The sequence below is a fragment of the Mustela erminea genome, chromosome 14, assembly GCF_009829155.1.
Source record: "Mustela erminea isolate mMusErm1 chromosome 14, mMusErm1.Pri, whole genome shotgun sequence".
Classification (NCBI taxonomy): Eukaryota; Metazoa; Chordata; class Mammalia; order Carnivora; family Mustelidae; genus Mustela; species Mustela erminea.
In genome coordinates, this window is record NC_045627.1 from 81,593,517 (window position 1) to 81,606,881 (window position 13,365).

Below are 13,365 nucleotides of genomic sequence, written 5' to 3' on the forward strand. Positions count from 1 at the left end.
ATTAAGAACCCATCATGCTTGCTAGGATGGAGGCCAAAGGGGACCACTCTTGAGTGCCCGTAAGTCACTTAAAAACCTTCCATCGTAGCAAAAATGTAAAACAGGCCTGGACAGTGAAGCTCCTTACATATTCTTCTTTTAAATGGAATATTTAATATGCATGGGCACTGCTTTGCTGTTTATTTAAGTGCTAATCATTGTTCAAAAATGTTTAAGTGCTTCATTTTTATTCCTGAGATAAACCTGATTTAATATTGTTTAAAAAGGAAAAAAAAAAAGCAAAAACCAACCCCTTTCACTTACCTTAACTTGGTTGTTGGAAACATTCTTACTTTGGCCTAAGCTCATGTTTGTGCCTGGGGGATCCCTTTTAAGAAGACACATTATGGGGGCCACCTGGGTGGCTCCGTCAGTTAAGCATCTGACTCTTGATTTAGGCTCAGGTCATGATCTCAGGGCCGTGGGATCCAGCCCGGCACTGGGCGTGGAGCCTGCTGAAGAATTTTTCTTGCTCCTCCTTGCCCTCCCCAATCCCACTTGTTCTCTCTCTCTCTCTCTCTCTCAAAAAAAAAAAAGATACATTGTCAGAGATCATTTGGTAAAGCTACAGTTTAACCGTTTTTACATGCTGTGGCCAGGATTATCTTGAACCTACAATTTGAGGTCCAGCTCCTTCCCCTTAACATGGTACCATGAGGATGGTCTGTCGCACCGTGTGAGCTGTGGTTTTCCTGGGTGCGTCACAGTCCCCTGAATGGAAAGATCACAGTTTGCTTCTCTGTGCCTCTGCATTCCCCATCGTCCATTGTTCCCTGATTATAAATAACTCAGCCACGGTATCTTCTAGAGCTGTCCATATTTTTGGATTACTTCCCTAAGGTGCCCTCTTGGGGAGTCTTATAAGAGGCTGAGTGTGTTTGGGGCAGGCCCGCAGACTGGAGAGTGCCCGCTGGTCTCTCGTGGACCCTGCGAGATGCAGAGTCTAACTCCGCAGGTCTGGGCCAGTCTGATGTTCTTTATCCGTTCCTAACTTGGGGACGCTGAGGCTGCTGCTTGGGCTCCGGCAGTCTCTCCACGCCGCGGGTGGCCTGGCATCCAGAGTGTTTGCAAGACGGTTCTTACCAGGTCCCTGTGGGGGCTGATTACCAAGCAGTCTGCCCCTCTGCGGGATTTTCTCTCCAAGAGGAAAGCTTTGATTAGGCTGGTGTCTAGAGGAGGCAGGGGCTGCGGCTTCTACGAGTGTGCAAAGCTCAACCCTGGCTGGCGCTGGAAGCACTTGGGGAGTACACGCATGCATAGTCACACACGCACACACTCACGTATACATATGCTTATGCACACACATGCTCCTACGTACACACATGCACACAGACATGCTTGCTTAGACAGACATGCACATTCATGTGCACGCACATATACACGCTCACACATACAACTCATGTGTACTCACACACTCACGTGCATGCACACATACACCCTCAAACATACACATATACCCACACACATACACATACAGACACACTCACACCTATACACACATACTCACATAGACACACATGCACGTACTCAAATATATACACACGTACACACTCATACACATATACAGTTATACACATTCACATGTGCACACTCACTTATGCATGAACACACACACACACTCCCACACACATACATTCTCACACACTCACACTCACACACGTGCTTTAGACCAGCAGACCGGCAGCTGCAGAATGTTCAGCAGCGAGACAAGCTATGAGGATTTTGTAAAGCTTCCTAGGTTTTTTTAGGTTTTCGCCTTCCTACTCCATGGGTGGCCAGGGTTGCAGATCACTCTAAACCCACGGAAGACTAAACCCGCACAACACTTGCTTTAAATCTCACTGAGTTCCAGCTGTGTTCTAAACCTGACTGGGTAAGAAGTCTTGGAATTACACAAGCTACACCCGATCTCTACACTTTCAAAAACAGATTTAGTGTAGTCATGAGTTGTCTTTACAATTCTAAAAATCAATAGCCATAGTTTTTAGAAGAAAACAAGGCATTCGTCAATGCCAACCTCTCCATCAAACTCACTGCTCCATAGTTGTGCTGAACCCATCTTACTGAGCACCACCAAGCCCCAAATCTCTCCCTTTCCCTCACTCTTCAAATCTAAGGAGTCATCACAGTCTTATATTCTGTGCACACTTTTTTCTTATAGAACCCAACACATTATATTGAAATCCTCTCTACACATGGCTGTGTCTTTCAACCAGACCTTGACACCCTTGACACAGAAAGAGCATTGGACACACTTTGATATTCCCCCACCTAGAGCAGTGTCTGTCTAATGCACAGTAGCTACCCATTAAATCATTGTTGAGTGAATGAATGAATGAATGAATGAATGAAATAGAATAGATTTTGATCAGACACAAGCCTGGAAGGTCATTCTCATTGTTAAAAGTTTCATACCAGCGTGGTTCTAGCAAGAGCACAGATTGCCTAGACCGTGCCTGGTGCCAGTATGCCTTGGCCCTGGGGTGTGCAAGATGGTGGACAGGATGCCCAGGACGTGCTGTGTCCCTGTCGCTTACCACCTGCTAGTGTAACACCTGCTGTTTCTCTTTGGCAGTTGCCTTTTCTGGCCTGGGCTTCACGACGTTCTACTTGGCTGGCAAGCTGCACTGCTTCACCGAGAGTGGGCGGGGGAAGAGCTGGCGGCTCTGTGCCGCCATCTTGCCCCTGTACTGCGCCATGATGATTGCCCTGTCCCGTATGTGTGACTACAAGCATCACTGGCAAGGTGAGTCCCTGCCCAGGGCCTGCCTAGTCCTCATGGTGTCGTCTGACACTCTCCTGAAGGGAGGGGTGTAGAAAGGTACCCATTCAGGGAGAACCAGCTGCCCACTGTCAGACCAGTGTAGGTTGAAATAACCACAGATACAGTTTTAGAGAAAACCTGCCTGTTCATGTGAGCTCTGACCTCCATACTGCCCTTACTGGAGGTAGCACGAAAGCCCCTTTTTTCCCCTCTGTGCCCAGGTTCCAGCAGGAAGGCAGACCCTGGGCCTCAGACCCAACCGTGATCACCCTGCTCCATCACTTGCCTCAGTCTTTAGACTTGGTGCCAAGTGGTTTTTGGCTCCTCTCACATCTCACATCTGTCATGCAAGAACGTATCTCTCACCACAGATGCACTTCCAAAGGACGGGTCCAGCCCAGGGATCAATGCCAGTGGCATTCTGAGCCGCTGCTATGAGACCGTTGTGAGTTTTACCTGTACGTGACTCCTGGAATATCGGAGACAAGGGAAAGTAACAACCAACAAATGCGGGGCTGGAAAACACTGCAGCACGCCCTGTCCCCCAGCAGATGAGCTGCGGCTCACAGCCAGCTGACCGTCTCCAGCACCTGCCATGGCAAGCAGGGAGCAGGGCCAGAGGGGACGGCCATGGGACTCCGTGCCCCCAGCAGCGCAGGATGGAGGGCCACGTTCCCCACAGGGCGAGCCTCAGGTCACCTTGACCAGGCCACCCTGACACAGGAAGCCAGCTCCGGGGGTGGGTCTGGAGCGGTGGCCAGGCGTCTGCATTAACATGCAAGTCGGTTATTTCTGGTGAATTCTGAGTGGGGAAGAGCTGAGTGGGGAAGAGCTCCAGTGTGTCGACTTTAAGCCAACAGACTGAATTATACATGTGCCAAATCCAGTTTCCCGCGATCTGAATGACTTTCCCCATCAGCCTGTGGTCTGCCCGTCCTCTCCCTGGCCATTTCCTGCTGCCCGCAGGCGGTTCTCCTCCTCCGCCTTTCCTGTCTCGGCAGCCAGCTGCCTTGTGTTCCCGCACACTTCTGGCCTCTTCCCAGCGATTTACTCCAGGGGTGGTGATGCAGCAGATGAGGCCAGAGGTGAGGGGCGCTTCTAGCTGGGGACATCATCTCCCCATCTTTCCTGGGGCCTCCCACTCCTCCTGGTTCTTCTGCAGCTTCTCCTGCTCCTTCCCTGGCCTCAGCTCCACTCTCCAGCTTCCTGGAGCTCGTGCTCTGGGCTCCCTTCTAGCAGCAGCTTTGAGCTAAGAGCCAAGGCTTCAGGGTAAGGAGAGAGACTGATGCATGGTCTCCGTAGGTGGATGGGTCAAGTAGGGATCAGGGTCTTGAGGCCCTCCTGAGGCGGGCAGTCACTAGAAGCCATATGGCTGAGCCCTGTGCCCTCCCTTGCGATCTGCTTTGAACCACGACTCGGACGGAGCTCCAGATGACACAAAGCTCCAGCAGAGGAGGGCGGCAGGGGCAGAGTCGCCAAGCCAGCAGCCCCAAGGCCTACCCACCGCGCCCGGCACTGGTTTCCAACAGAATCATTATTGCCCAGATGATGAGGGCATCTCTCCATGAAGAACAGGATGGGCTGGCTGATGTCTTATGGACGCCTTTTTATTTATCCCTTGGAGCTGAAGTTTCTTCTGAGCTTGGGAACAATCACCCCCCAGTACTTCACATGCTTCTTTACAGACCGAATGAAATCATGGATCCGAATGTATCTTGTGAGCAAAAACATACTACACAAACGCAAATTGGTGGTGTTGTTGCTTCCTGCATTGTTTCTGGAGAATGATGGGTTGTGTTTCCCCAACAACTGATTTAGAGGCAGACGTGATTTTGGAATGTGGTCTGTTTGTAAGCCGTGAGTCCCCAGTTTGCGCTTTGATCGGGCACTTTGTATCTGTGAAACGATGAAGGGTTTCATCCTTGAATAGAGCGCTGCTTCATCTTACAAGGCAGTCAGAACTTGTCCTGAAAACTTCAGACCTCAGATCGGCCTCTCTTAAATACTTGTGGTCCTGATTGGTTTTCCCTCATTACCTTGCTGGGCCCAGTACATCAACAAAGGATGAAGACTCATAGTCCCAGGCTTTTCCGAGGTGGTGGGCTCGTGATGCAGCCGGGGCCTTAGAGGCCTGCTAGCAACAGGGCTTGAGACCTGTCTTCTCCAGCTGACGCAGAAAGGAGCTTGGAGCAGTAGATGGAGACTAGTAACACTCTGTGGGCTGATAGGAAAGCAGAGCAAGAGAATTTATGTTCGGTGATGTTTAGGGCCAGACTTGAGCTATACTAGACACCCACAGGCAAAACTGAATGTACGTGGGGTGTTCTAGGTCATTGGTGTGGCCCAAAGACCAGTTCACTGGTGTCGCCTGTTCAGTTCTTAACCCCAGAATCAGCCAGGAGAGGAACATGCGTGCTTTTCCTTGGACTCTTTAATGGGCTCAGAAATGAGTCTGGCTCATTTGACCTGAATTCCCTTTTATGAGGCCGTCTGTCGCTGTCGACACCCGTGGTCTCAGCAGGGGGTGTACCTGCAGGGGACATTTGGTAATATCTGCAGATATCTTTTCGGTCTGTACAACTGGGGGCTGGTGGTGGTAGTGGTTGCTCCCGGAGCCTGGTGGGGAGAGGTCAGGTTTACTGCTAAACCTCTTACAATGTACAAGACAGTGCCTCCCTCACAGCACAGACCTCCCCGGCCCTGGATGGCTGCTGCTGAGGTTGAGAAGCCCTGATGGTAAGAAGCAGCGGTGTCCAACGAGCGGGGAATTTTATTCATTGAACATTCACTCATTAAGGGAGTGATCAGGGAGGCCTCCCAGGTTTCCAGCTTAGAGAAGGGATGGGCAGCGTGGGTGTGCGTTTGAGGCAGGATGCCTGATGGAGAGAAAAAAGTTGTTTTCCTTCGCAGACTGAGCCCAGTGACCGTGGGCAGGCGCCGCCCGTCATGGTGGGAATCCACGCAGAGCCCCGTAGGCGTCAGCAAAACCCAAATCCCTCTCATTATAGACTTTAGTTAACAGCATTAAGATTATGAGGTTTTTATGACTCCATTTCAATTTTGACTTATACAACTGTGTCTAATATAGAAGTACATCCAATGACTCGATTATATATTCTTATCCAGTAAATAGCCCACAATCCCGAATGCCTCCCTCTTTCCATTACTATGGTTATTTTCTGTTATCGACACCCTTCTCATCTTTTCTGCCTTCCCAGCTCCACTCCAACCAGACAAGCCTGTCGTTTTATTAAGTGGAGAAGATGGAGGGCACAGGCCATGGCAGGAAGAGGCCTGTGAAGCATTTAGCAGGACTTGTGCAGAAATAAAGCCAGATGGATGGGTCCCGAGGCTGTACATGGCTGAGAGACTCCATGTCTTTGTGATATGCTGCCTTTCAGGTCAAGTGGAAGCTACAGGGTTTCATGGGTGAGGCCAACTGCTAAGCCCAGCACCTCAAAAAGAGGTTGACCTTTGTGATTAGCCACGTGTTTTCAAGAGTTAAATCTTACGGAACTCCCCTGCTGAGAAAAACGTGTGGAGAAAAATGTAGAGAAAGGGCAGAGCTTCTTACTGAACTCACTTCTGCCTCAACTCTCATAGGCTTGTGGGTTTACGATTTCTAGTCAGTGAGAAATCATAGGAGTGGCAGGAAGGTATTGTTTGTTATGTGACTGGACATAATCGTGAGCTCACTCTGCCCCTCAAATTCCCGTATCTGGATCTAGGCTTTCCTCATGCGACTCCACATTTGGGAGTAATCTTCCAACCGACACTGGTTTCTGGAATCATAATGTTGTTTAAGCGGCCCTGGGTGCTTGTGTGGTGTTTCACTCTAAGAAAGAGCATCTCCTCTGAATGTAATACAGGAAAGTGGGTCTCAAGGGAGGAAACGGTCCTTTGTTCCCACCCAGCCCGAGGTTAGCAAGCATCCGTGGCCGTCACAGATGCATATTTGTCCGGGCTGAAGTGTTCGGGGGCTACCACTGCCTTCTCCATGTTTCCCTGACTGGGCTGTGAAGGGTTTGTGATTTGAAATGAATTTTTGTGTAGTTACCAGACTTCAGGAGATGATCAGCCCTGCAGATGAGGTGGTTGGAAAGAGCCAGGAAGAGGCTGCTACCCCTTCCCCGCTAAACACACACACACACACACACACACACACACACACACACACACACAGAGTTGAGGGATACACTCTGTTGACCAGGTGTTTCCTTGGTCTGTCAGAAGCAGTCTCTAGATTTTCTAAACAAAGTGACTTGAAAAGGAGCCCTTGGCACTGGGTGTGGTGCATAAACAATGAATTTTGGAACACTGGGAAGAAAAATTAAATTAAATTAAAAAAAAAAAGAAAAGAAAAGCAAAGGAGCCCTTGAAATTATATTTCTGTTCCTAACAAGATCCCACCGCCTTGAGTAAAACAGAAACACTGATATTCTCCCACAGATATTCTCGGTGGAGAGTGAACTGATTTCAACCCATTTTCGCTCCACGGTGGGCTGCCCTCTGTGGCAGGATCCGTATTCACGTTCAGCATCACCTGCGGAATGTTGCTCAGGCTCTGGGAGCCTCTCGCCTCTTGGCCTTATGAGTCTGCCCACCTCTGCCTTCCTATCCTAGGCGTCCCCCACAGGAGGGCTGAGGCTGTCTGCCACCCCCGGTCATCTGCCCCCTCCCTCAGAACCCACTGGATGGCGCTTTGGGCCAGGCCAGAGGAGCGTGAGTCAGACCCTCTGCCCTCTCGGCCTCCAGGTTAGCCCTGGCCTTCCACTGTTGCTCGGTCCCCAGGGAAGAGGGAAGTTGGCTGCTCACAAGTCTCGCTGATGACCTCCAGGCTTCACGTCATTCCCATCCTTCTCCCCCTACTTCCCCTCATTTTCGCTGGTGTCTCTTGTGGGTTCTCTGTTCGGGGTATTTCTAGGATCCGACTCCCTCTGTAGGTGAGCCTCGCTCCCTTCCCCCTCCTAGCTTGGGCTCAAGTGTCCCCTTCTGGGTGAGGACGTTTTGTGATGACCGCTCTTGGAACCACAGCGCTTTTCCCATGCTCCCTGTCACGCTCATCTTGCTCACGCATCTCTGTCTAACAAACCGCATAGTTTGTGGTGTGTTGATCATTGTCTGTCCTTATCCACTACAACAGAAGTCTGCAGGCTTTTTCTGCAAAGGGTCAGACAGTAACTATCTTGGACTTTGTGTGAGCCGGATGGTCTCTGTTGCGACTCCAGAATTTGGCTGTGGTCGTGTGCAAACAGCCATGGACAACACGGAGCTGGTAGCTCATGCGATGCGTAGTTGGGAAACTCTGCAATAGAGTCTAGCCTCCATGCGGGCAGGGATTTTTGTCTCTTGTTGTCGTGACACATAGTAGGTGCCTGTGTTCGTTTCCTTAGGGTCTATAAAAAGATCCCCAGACCTGGTGGCTTAGAACAATAGAAATGGTCTCACAGTTCTAGAGGCTGGAAGTTCAAAGTCAAGGTGTGAGAAGGGCCACACTTCCTCTGACACCTGTAGGGAGAAGATCCTTCTCTGTTTCCTCCAGCGTCTAGTAATCCCGGATGTTCCCTGCCTTATGGCGCATCATTCCCATCTCGACCTCCCATGTTTAACTTGAGTTTCTTCCCATCATCTTCCTTCTGTGGGGGTCTGTCCCTATGTCCAAATTTATCCTTTTTTAAGAACACCAGTCACAGTAGATGAGAGCCCACCCACAGGATCATTTTAACTTGATGACCCCCGTATAGAATCTGTACTTAGATGAGGCCACGTTCTGAAGTACTGGGCTTAGGACTTCAATTTATCTTTTTTACAGGGTGGGGAGACACAATTCAACTCCTAACAGTGCCCAGTCGACATGTTGAATGAGGGAATGAATGAATGAATGAGTCTTACCAAATCATGTTTCTTTCTTAGTAGCATCATCTTTTTCTTCACACCGGTTTTCTTAAATTTGGGGTGTTATTAAAATTAACCTTTCCTCTACAAGTTCTTTCCCTTCAAAAATGAACAAAAAAATGTGACTTGAAGCCTTCATTCCATCATTATGTCACTTGTGCCAGTGTCCCAGACATATTCTCCCCCCGATGTGTGGTGTTGAGAAAGACAGACATGGCGGCCGCCCTTCCAGCTCCCGGTACACCAGCCAGATCTTCTATCCTCTGTGCTGTGGAAATTCTTTCATAGAAGCTCAAAGTCACAAAAATAGGAAGCTTCACTAGTAGTAGAATGAAAGGAACAGAAACTCTCATGTGGGGTTGTTGAGTTTGTCAGAGCTGATTTTTTCTGTAGTGTCCTGGGTCATACAGCCCAAGGCATACACGTTCCCAAGTCAAGGTGGCTCAGTGATATTGGATGTCGCCATGGTGACAGAGAGGGATGTGTTCCCCCAGGGGACTTGACAGCCCAGCTTCAGAGCCTTTCTGTTTGTTTGTGCCAAGCCCAGTGGGATCCTCTCTTGTCCTTTGACCTCATGAGAAGGGGGAGGGGGTCATGCCCATTTTATAAATAAGATTAAAATTCACGTTGCCTGATGCAAAGCCTCTTTCTACTACCACTGGAGCCCCTCTAGTGTTGTCTCCCGCCCCCCCCCCTTTGTTGAGGTATAATTCGTAACTTAGAATCCACCCCTCTTAAAGTGCACAACTCTGTGGTTTTTAGTATGTTCAGAGCTGTGCAACCATCATCACGTTCAGAGCTGTGCAACCATCATCACTATCTAATTCCAGGAAATGTTCTTTACCCCAAAAGAAACCCCAACCCCAGCCCTTGGCAACCACTAACCGTTCTTCCTTTCTCCATGGATTTCTTTATTCTGGGCACTGCACATACATGGGATCACAGAGTGTGGGGCCTTTTGTGGCTGGTGATGTCGCTGGTTTAGGGTTTCCATCTCGTCAGTGTGGGTCGCCGCGCCCCGGCTCACCAGACATTTACCGAGTAATGACTGCTGGGCTCTGGGAAGCGAAGACAAGGGAGGCCATCAAGGGGAAGTGAGCCCTGAGTGGTAGGTGTAGGTTAAGAACTGTGCACAGTCTCCCAGAAAGCCAGCGGGGTCCCTGGTCCATGCTTGAGGGTACACGGACTACCTGATGGCCAACTTCTGTACTACGGAATGATAAAGACACCAGACCTTTGTAAAAGATGGTCGGTCCTTCTGTTTCCCAAATTTGCCAAGCCCCTTCCTTCTGTCCTCTGCCCGGAAGACTGTAGGCATGCTTGCTGTCTCCACTTTTCACTTCTCCTGGCTCACGCCTGCCATCCTGCAGGCCTGGCCTGGGGGGCAGGGGGCAGTGCCCTCCATGAAACTCACCTAGTCCGACGGGACTAGCCTGGGCTGTTCCTCTGTGTGTTCTCACAGACCCACGCTTCTCCTTCGAGATGTGTATCATGGCTGTGGCTCACGGATAAGCTTGTCACTAGTCAAGGTCCATCTGGCCCCTTCGGACTGTGAGGTGTCTGTGTTGTTCAGCCTCATGCCTGAGGACCAGACATCGCACCGGACACCCGATACCCATGTGGAACACAGACGTGGGAGGAATGGAATAGCACTGATGCTGAGTAAGGAGACCGGCATCTTGTTCTTCAGGGACGCCGAGATTCATTGATTCCCCTTTTGAACGCTCCAGTCCCATGCTGCCATACGTAGGGTAAAGTCAATCCCAAGCTGTTTTTCCCATAATAACGTCCTGCCTGTCCCCTGCCTGCTTTTCTGTTAGCACAGGCTGGACAGGATGTGAAAGTGATTTCATCATCATAACAGTGGCCCACTTGAGGCACTTGATGACCATCTCCCTCCTAAAGGAAGTGAGTTTTTGGATCTCGTTCACCACCTTTGTAATAAACAAAGTGCCGCATGACCCAGCCGAGAAGGCAGCTTGCCTGGACCTTGTGTTGCTCTTGTTATTTCTGGTGACTCCGGTGGACCTGTGATACCACGTCCCCCTCTTCCCGTTCACTGGGAAAGCAGCGTGGGCGGCCCTCACCCCGCCCTTGCGTGCTGCTCCACCAGTAAGCCTGGAGAACATTCGCTCCGGATGATTCTATGTCCCATGGCCAGTGGTGCACCTAAGGAGATGCCCTACCCCAGAAACTTGCCAGCCGAATGACATTATTTGTAGGCTTTGCTCTTTGGTCTGCTCAGTAAGTCGGTGACTCAAATGCAGGTGCCGTGGGTCACTGCAGACTCGAATAAGAAATCACTGCCCCATGCGGCTGCTCCCTGGTGTTAGAGAAAGATCAAAACAGCAGTGGAACTCTCCGACCTCAGACCCTGGAGTCCTGGCATATTTTTATAGGCTGCTGGCCACAGGCGCTGTGAAGAGCTTCTCCTTTTGAGGAACTTGGTATAATCCTGTTGATTATGCCTTGTCTTAATTTTATTTTTCCCTCCCTTCCCCATGATCTGTTTTGTTTCTTAAATTCCACATATGAGTGAAATCATATGAAATCAGAAAGGGAGACAAACTATAAGAGACTCTTAACTCTAGGAAACAAGCAGGGCTGCTGGAGGGGAGGGGCTGGGGGGGATGGGGACTCAGGAGGGCCCTTGATGGAATGAGCGCTGGGTGTTATATGCGCCCGATGAACCCCTGAGCTCCACCTCTGAAACTAGTAATATGCTATGTGTTAATTAATTGGATTTAAATAAAATAAAATTTAAAAAAAGAAAAATTATGCCTTGTGACCTCACTCAGGAATCCATGATGCTATTTGCCTCTAAGAGGTGTGTGCAGCCCAACAAGATTAAAAATGTGGAAGCAGAAACCCCAAATGGAGAATGAGAGTTCATCCTGGCAGAAATCTTCGAAGGAGTCCCCAGTTTCTTTTGTTAGGGAAGGTTTTCCAGTGTGCTAGGGTCTTTCTGGCAAGAATAGCCCACAGACACAGTTTAAAGTGGCAACACGTGCACATCCACACACAGGAAGTGAGGGTTGCTGGCGTGGACTGCTCCGATGCGGTCTCTGTTAGGCATCAGCCGAATGCCTGCTTGGGCAAGGGGCTGCCCCCCACTGCCCCGCTGTGGAGGGGCCTGTTCTGGCTGCAGATGCCCCCTCCTGCCTCCACCTCCCCGACCCTCTTGATCCCCCAACATGATGAGATGCTGGAGGGACTGGGATTCTCACAGCAGACATGCTGAGTTGCCAGGCCTGGTGCGCCATAAAATGCTGACGTTTGCGACTCCGAAGTGTATTTCTTCCCTGAGAAATCACTGACCGCAAGGCAGAGACCGCACGCCCAGTGGGTTTCCGTACTCTCCAGCAGTGCTGGCCTCCAGCAGGAACTTGCTGAAGGATAGGAAAGCACAGCCCCCCACCGGGGTGTCTCAATCCTATAGACATGGCTGGACTTCTTCCAGAACCTAGAAGTGGTTTTAACATCCAAGAATGCAAATCTGAGTTCATGGGATGTTTGGGTCCATATTAAAGACCTAAGAGCAAATCAAGGAAGCATTTTCAAGGAATCTTTATGTCCTTGAAATAGAAAGATCTGCAGAGGCCACCAAGATCTAAACCTCCAGCGTGGTTTCTCTTTGTTTTAGTCTCTCAAGGGGTCCAGCAAGCAAGCCACTCACGGCAGCAGGTGAGCAGAGGGCTTTCTGGAAAACGCAACGGGCCACATTTGAATGCGTCATAACACTTTTCTCCTGTTTTGCTCTTTCTGCCTAGATTCGTTTGTCGGTGGAGTCATTGGCCTCATTTTTGCCTACATTTGCTACAGACAGCACTACCCCCCTCTGGCCAACACAGCTTGTCACAAACCCTACGTCAGCCTCCGGGTCCCGACGTCGCTGAAGAAGGACGAGCGGCCCACCGCTGACAGTGCGCCCAGCATGCCTCTGGAGGGCATCACCGAAGGCCCCGTATGACCAGGGTCTCCAGGGGACGGACGCTGAGCCCGGGGCACGCTCTCCCGCCCCGCACCCTAACGCAGTAGAAGAGGTTTTTCTGTAGCGTGTTTCTCATCCGTTGTTTCTCCAAGTTTTCCTTCTGTTTCCATTTTGCTGGTGGTATTCCTGCTACTTTAAATGTGTCGTCTCAACTTTCCCGAATTTGCAAAGGGAGGACGCAGGGAGAATCTGTGAGAGACCTAGGGAAGGAAGCCGCGGGGACAGGGCGGGTGCGACGCGGTCCGGTCCTTTATCTGAAATGTTCGCTGTAACCGCCACCGTCCTGTGTTTTCATGGTCGTAAAACCTAATAAAACCTCCCACTTGGAAGACACGGTGTGGGCTGGCCAGGGCAGCCAAAGTCATTCGGAGACGCCGAGGCTGGGGTGGGGAGCGGGTCCAGGTCTGGCTGTGGGTCATTTTGGGTGCCAAGCTTTGGAATCTTTCTGGAAAGTCAGCTTACCAGGGCATAGGCTCCCGAAATGGAGCTGAAGTTTGAGGCTCCTGCCTGGTATTTCCAGAGCCTTTGAATCCTGGAATTCAGAAGGAAATGAGACGAATGAGTTCACACAGAGGCTGTCAGCAAATGCAGGGAAAACAAAGGGGCCTGAGGCCAGGATGGAGAGGAGGTCACTGCGGGTTTTCTGAGGGCCGGGGGGCTCTGGAGCCTTCGCAGG

General features: G+C 50.4%; 1 protein-coding gene across 6 annotated transcripts in view; it reads left to right on the forward strand.

The window, feature by feature from the left end:
* The window catches only part of PLPP4 (phospholipid phosphatase 4), a 116,303-nt gene extending 103,287 nt beyond the window's left edge, over positions 1-13,016 (forward strand). For 5 of the 6 annotated variants that reach the window (XM_032313727.1, XM_032313726.1, XM_032313730.1 and 2 more), the window contains 2 exons: positions 2,615-2,785; positions 12,469-13,016. In XM_032313727.1, coding sequence (XP_032169618.1) covers positions 2,615-2,785; positions 12,469-12,668 — 371 coding nt within the window. In that variant the 3' untranslated portion in view covers positions 12,669-13,016. The remainder of the gene's footprint in view (positions 1-2,614; positions 2,786-12,468) is intronic. The other variant, XM_032313731.1, reaches the window with a different exon arrangement.
* Positions 13,017-13,365: the final 349 nt, after the last annotated feature.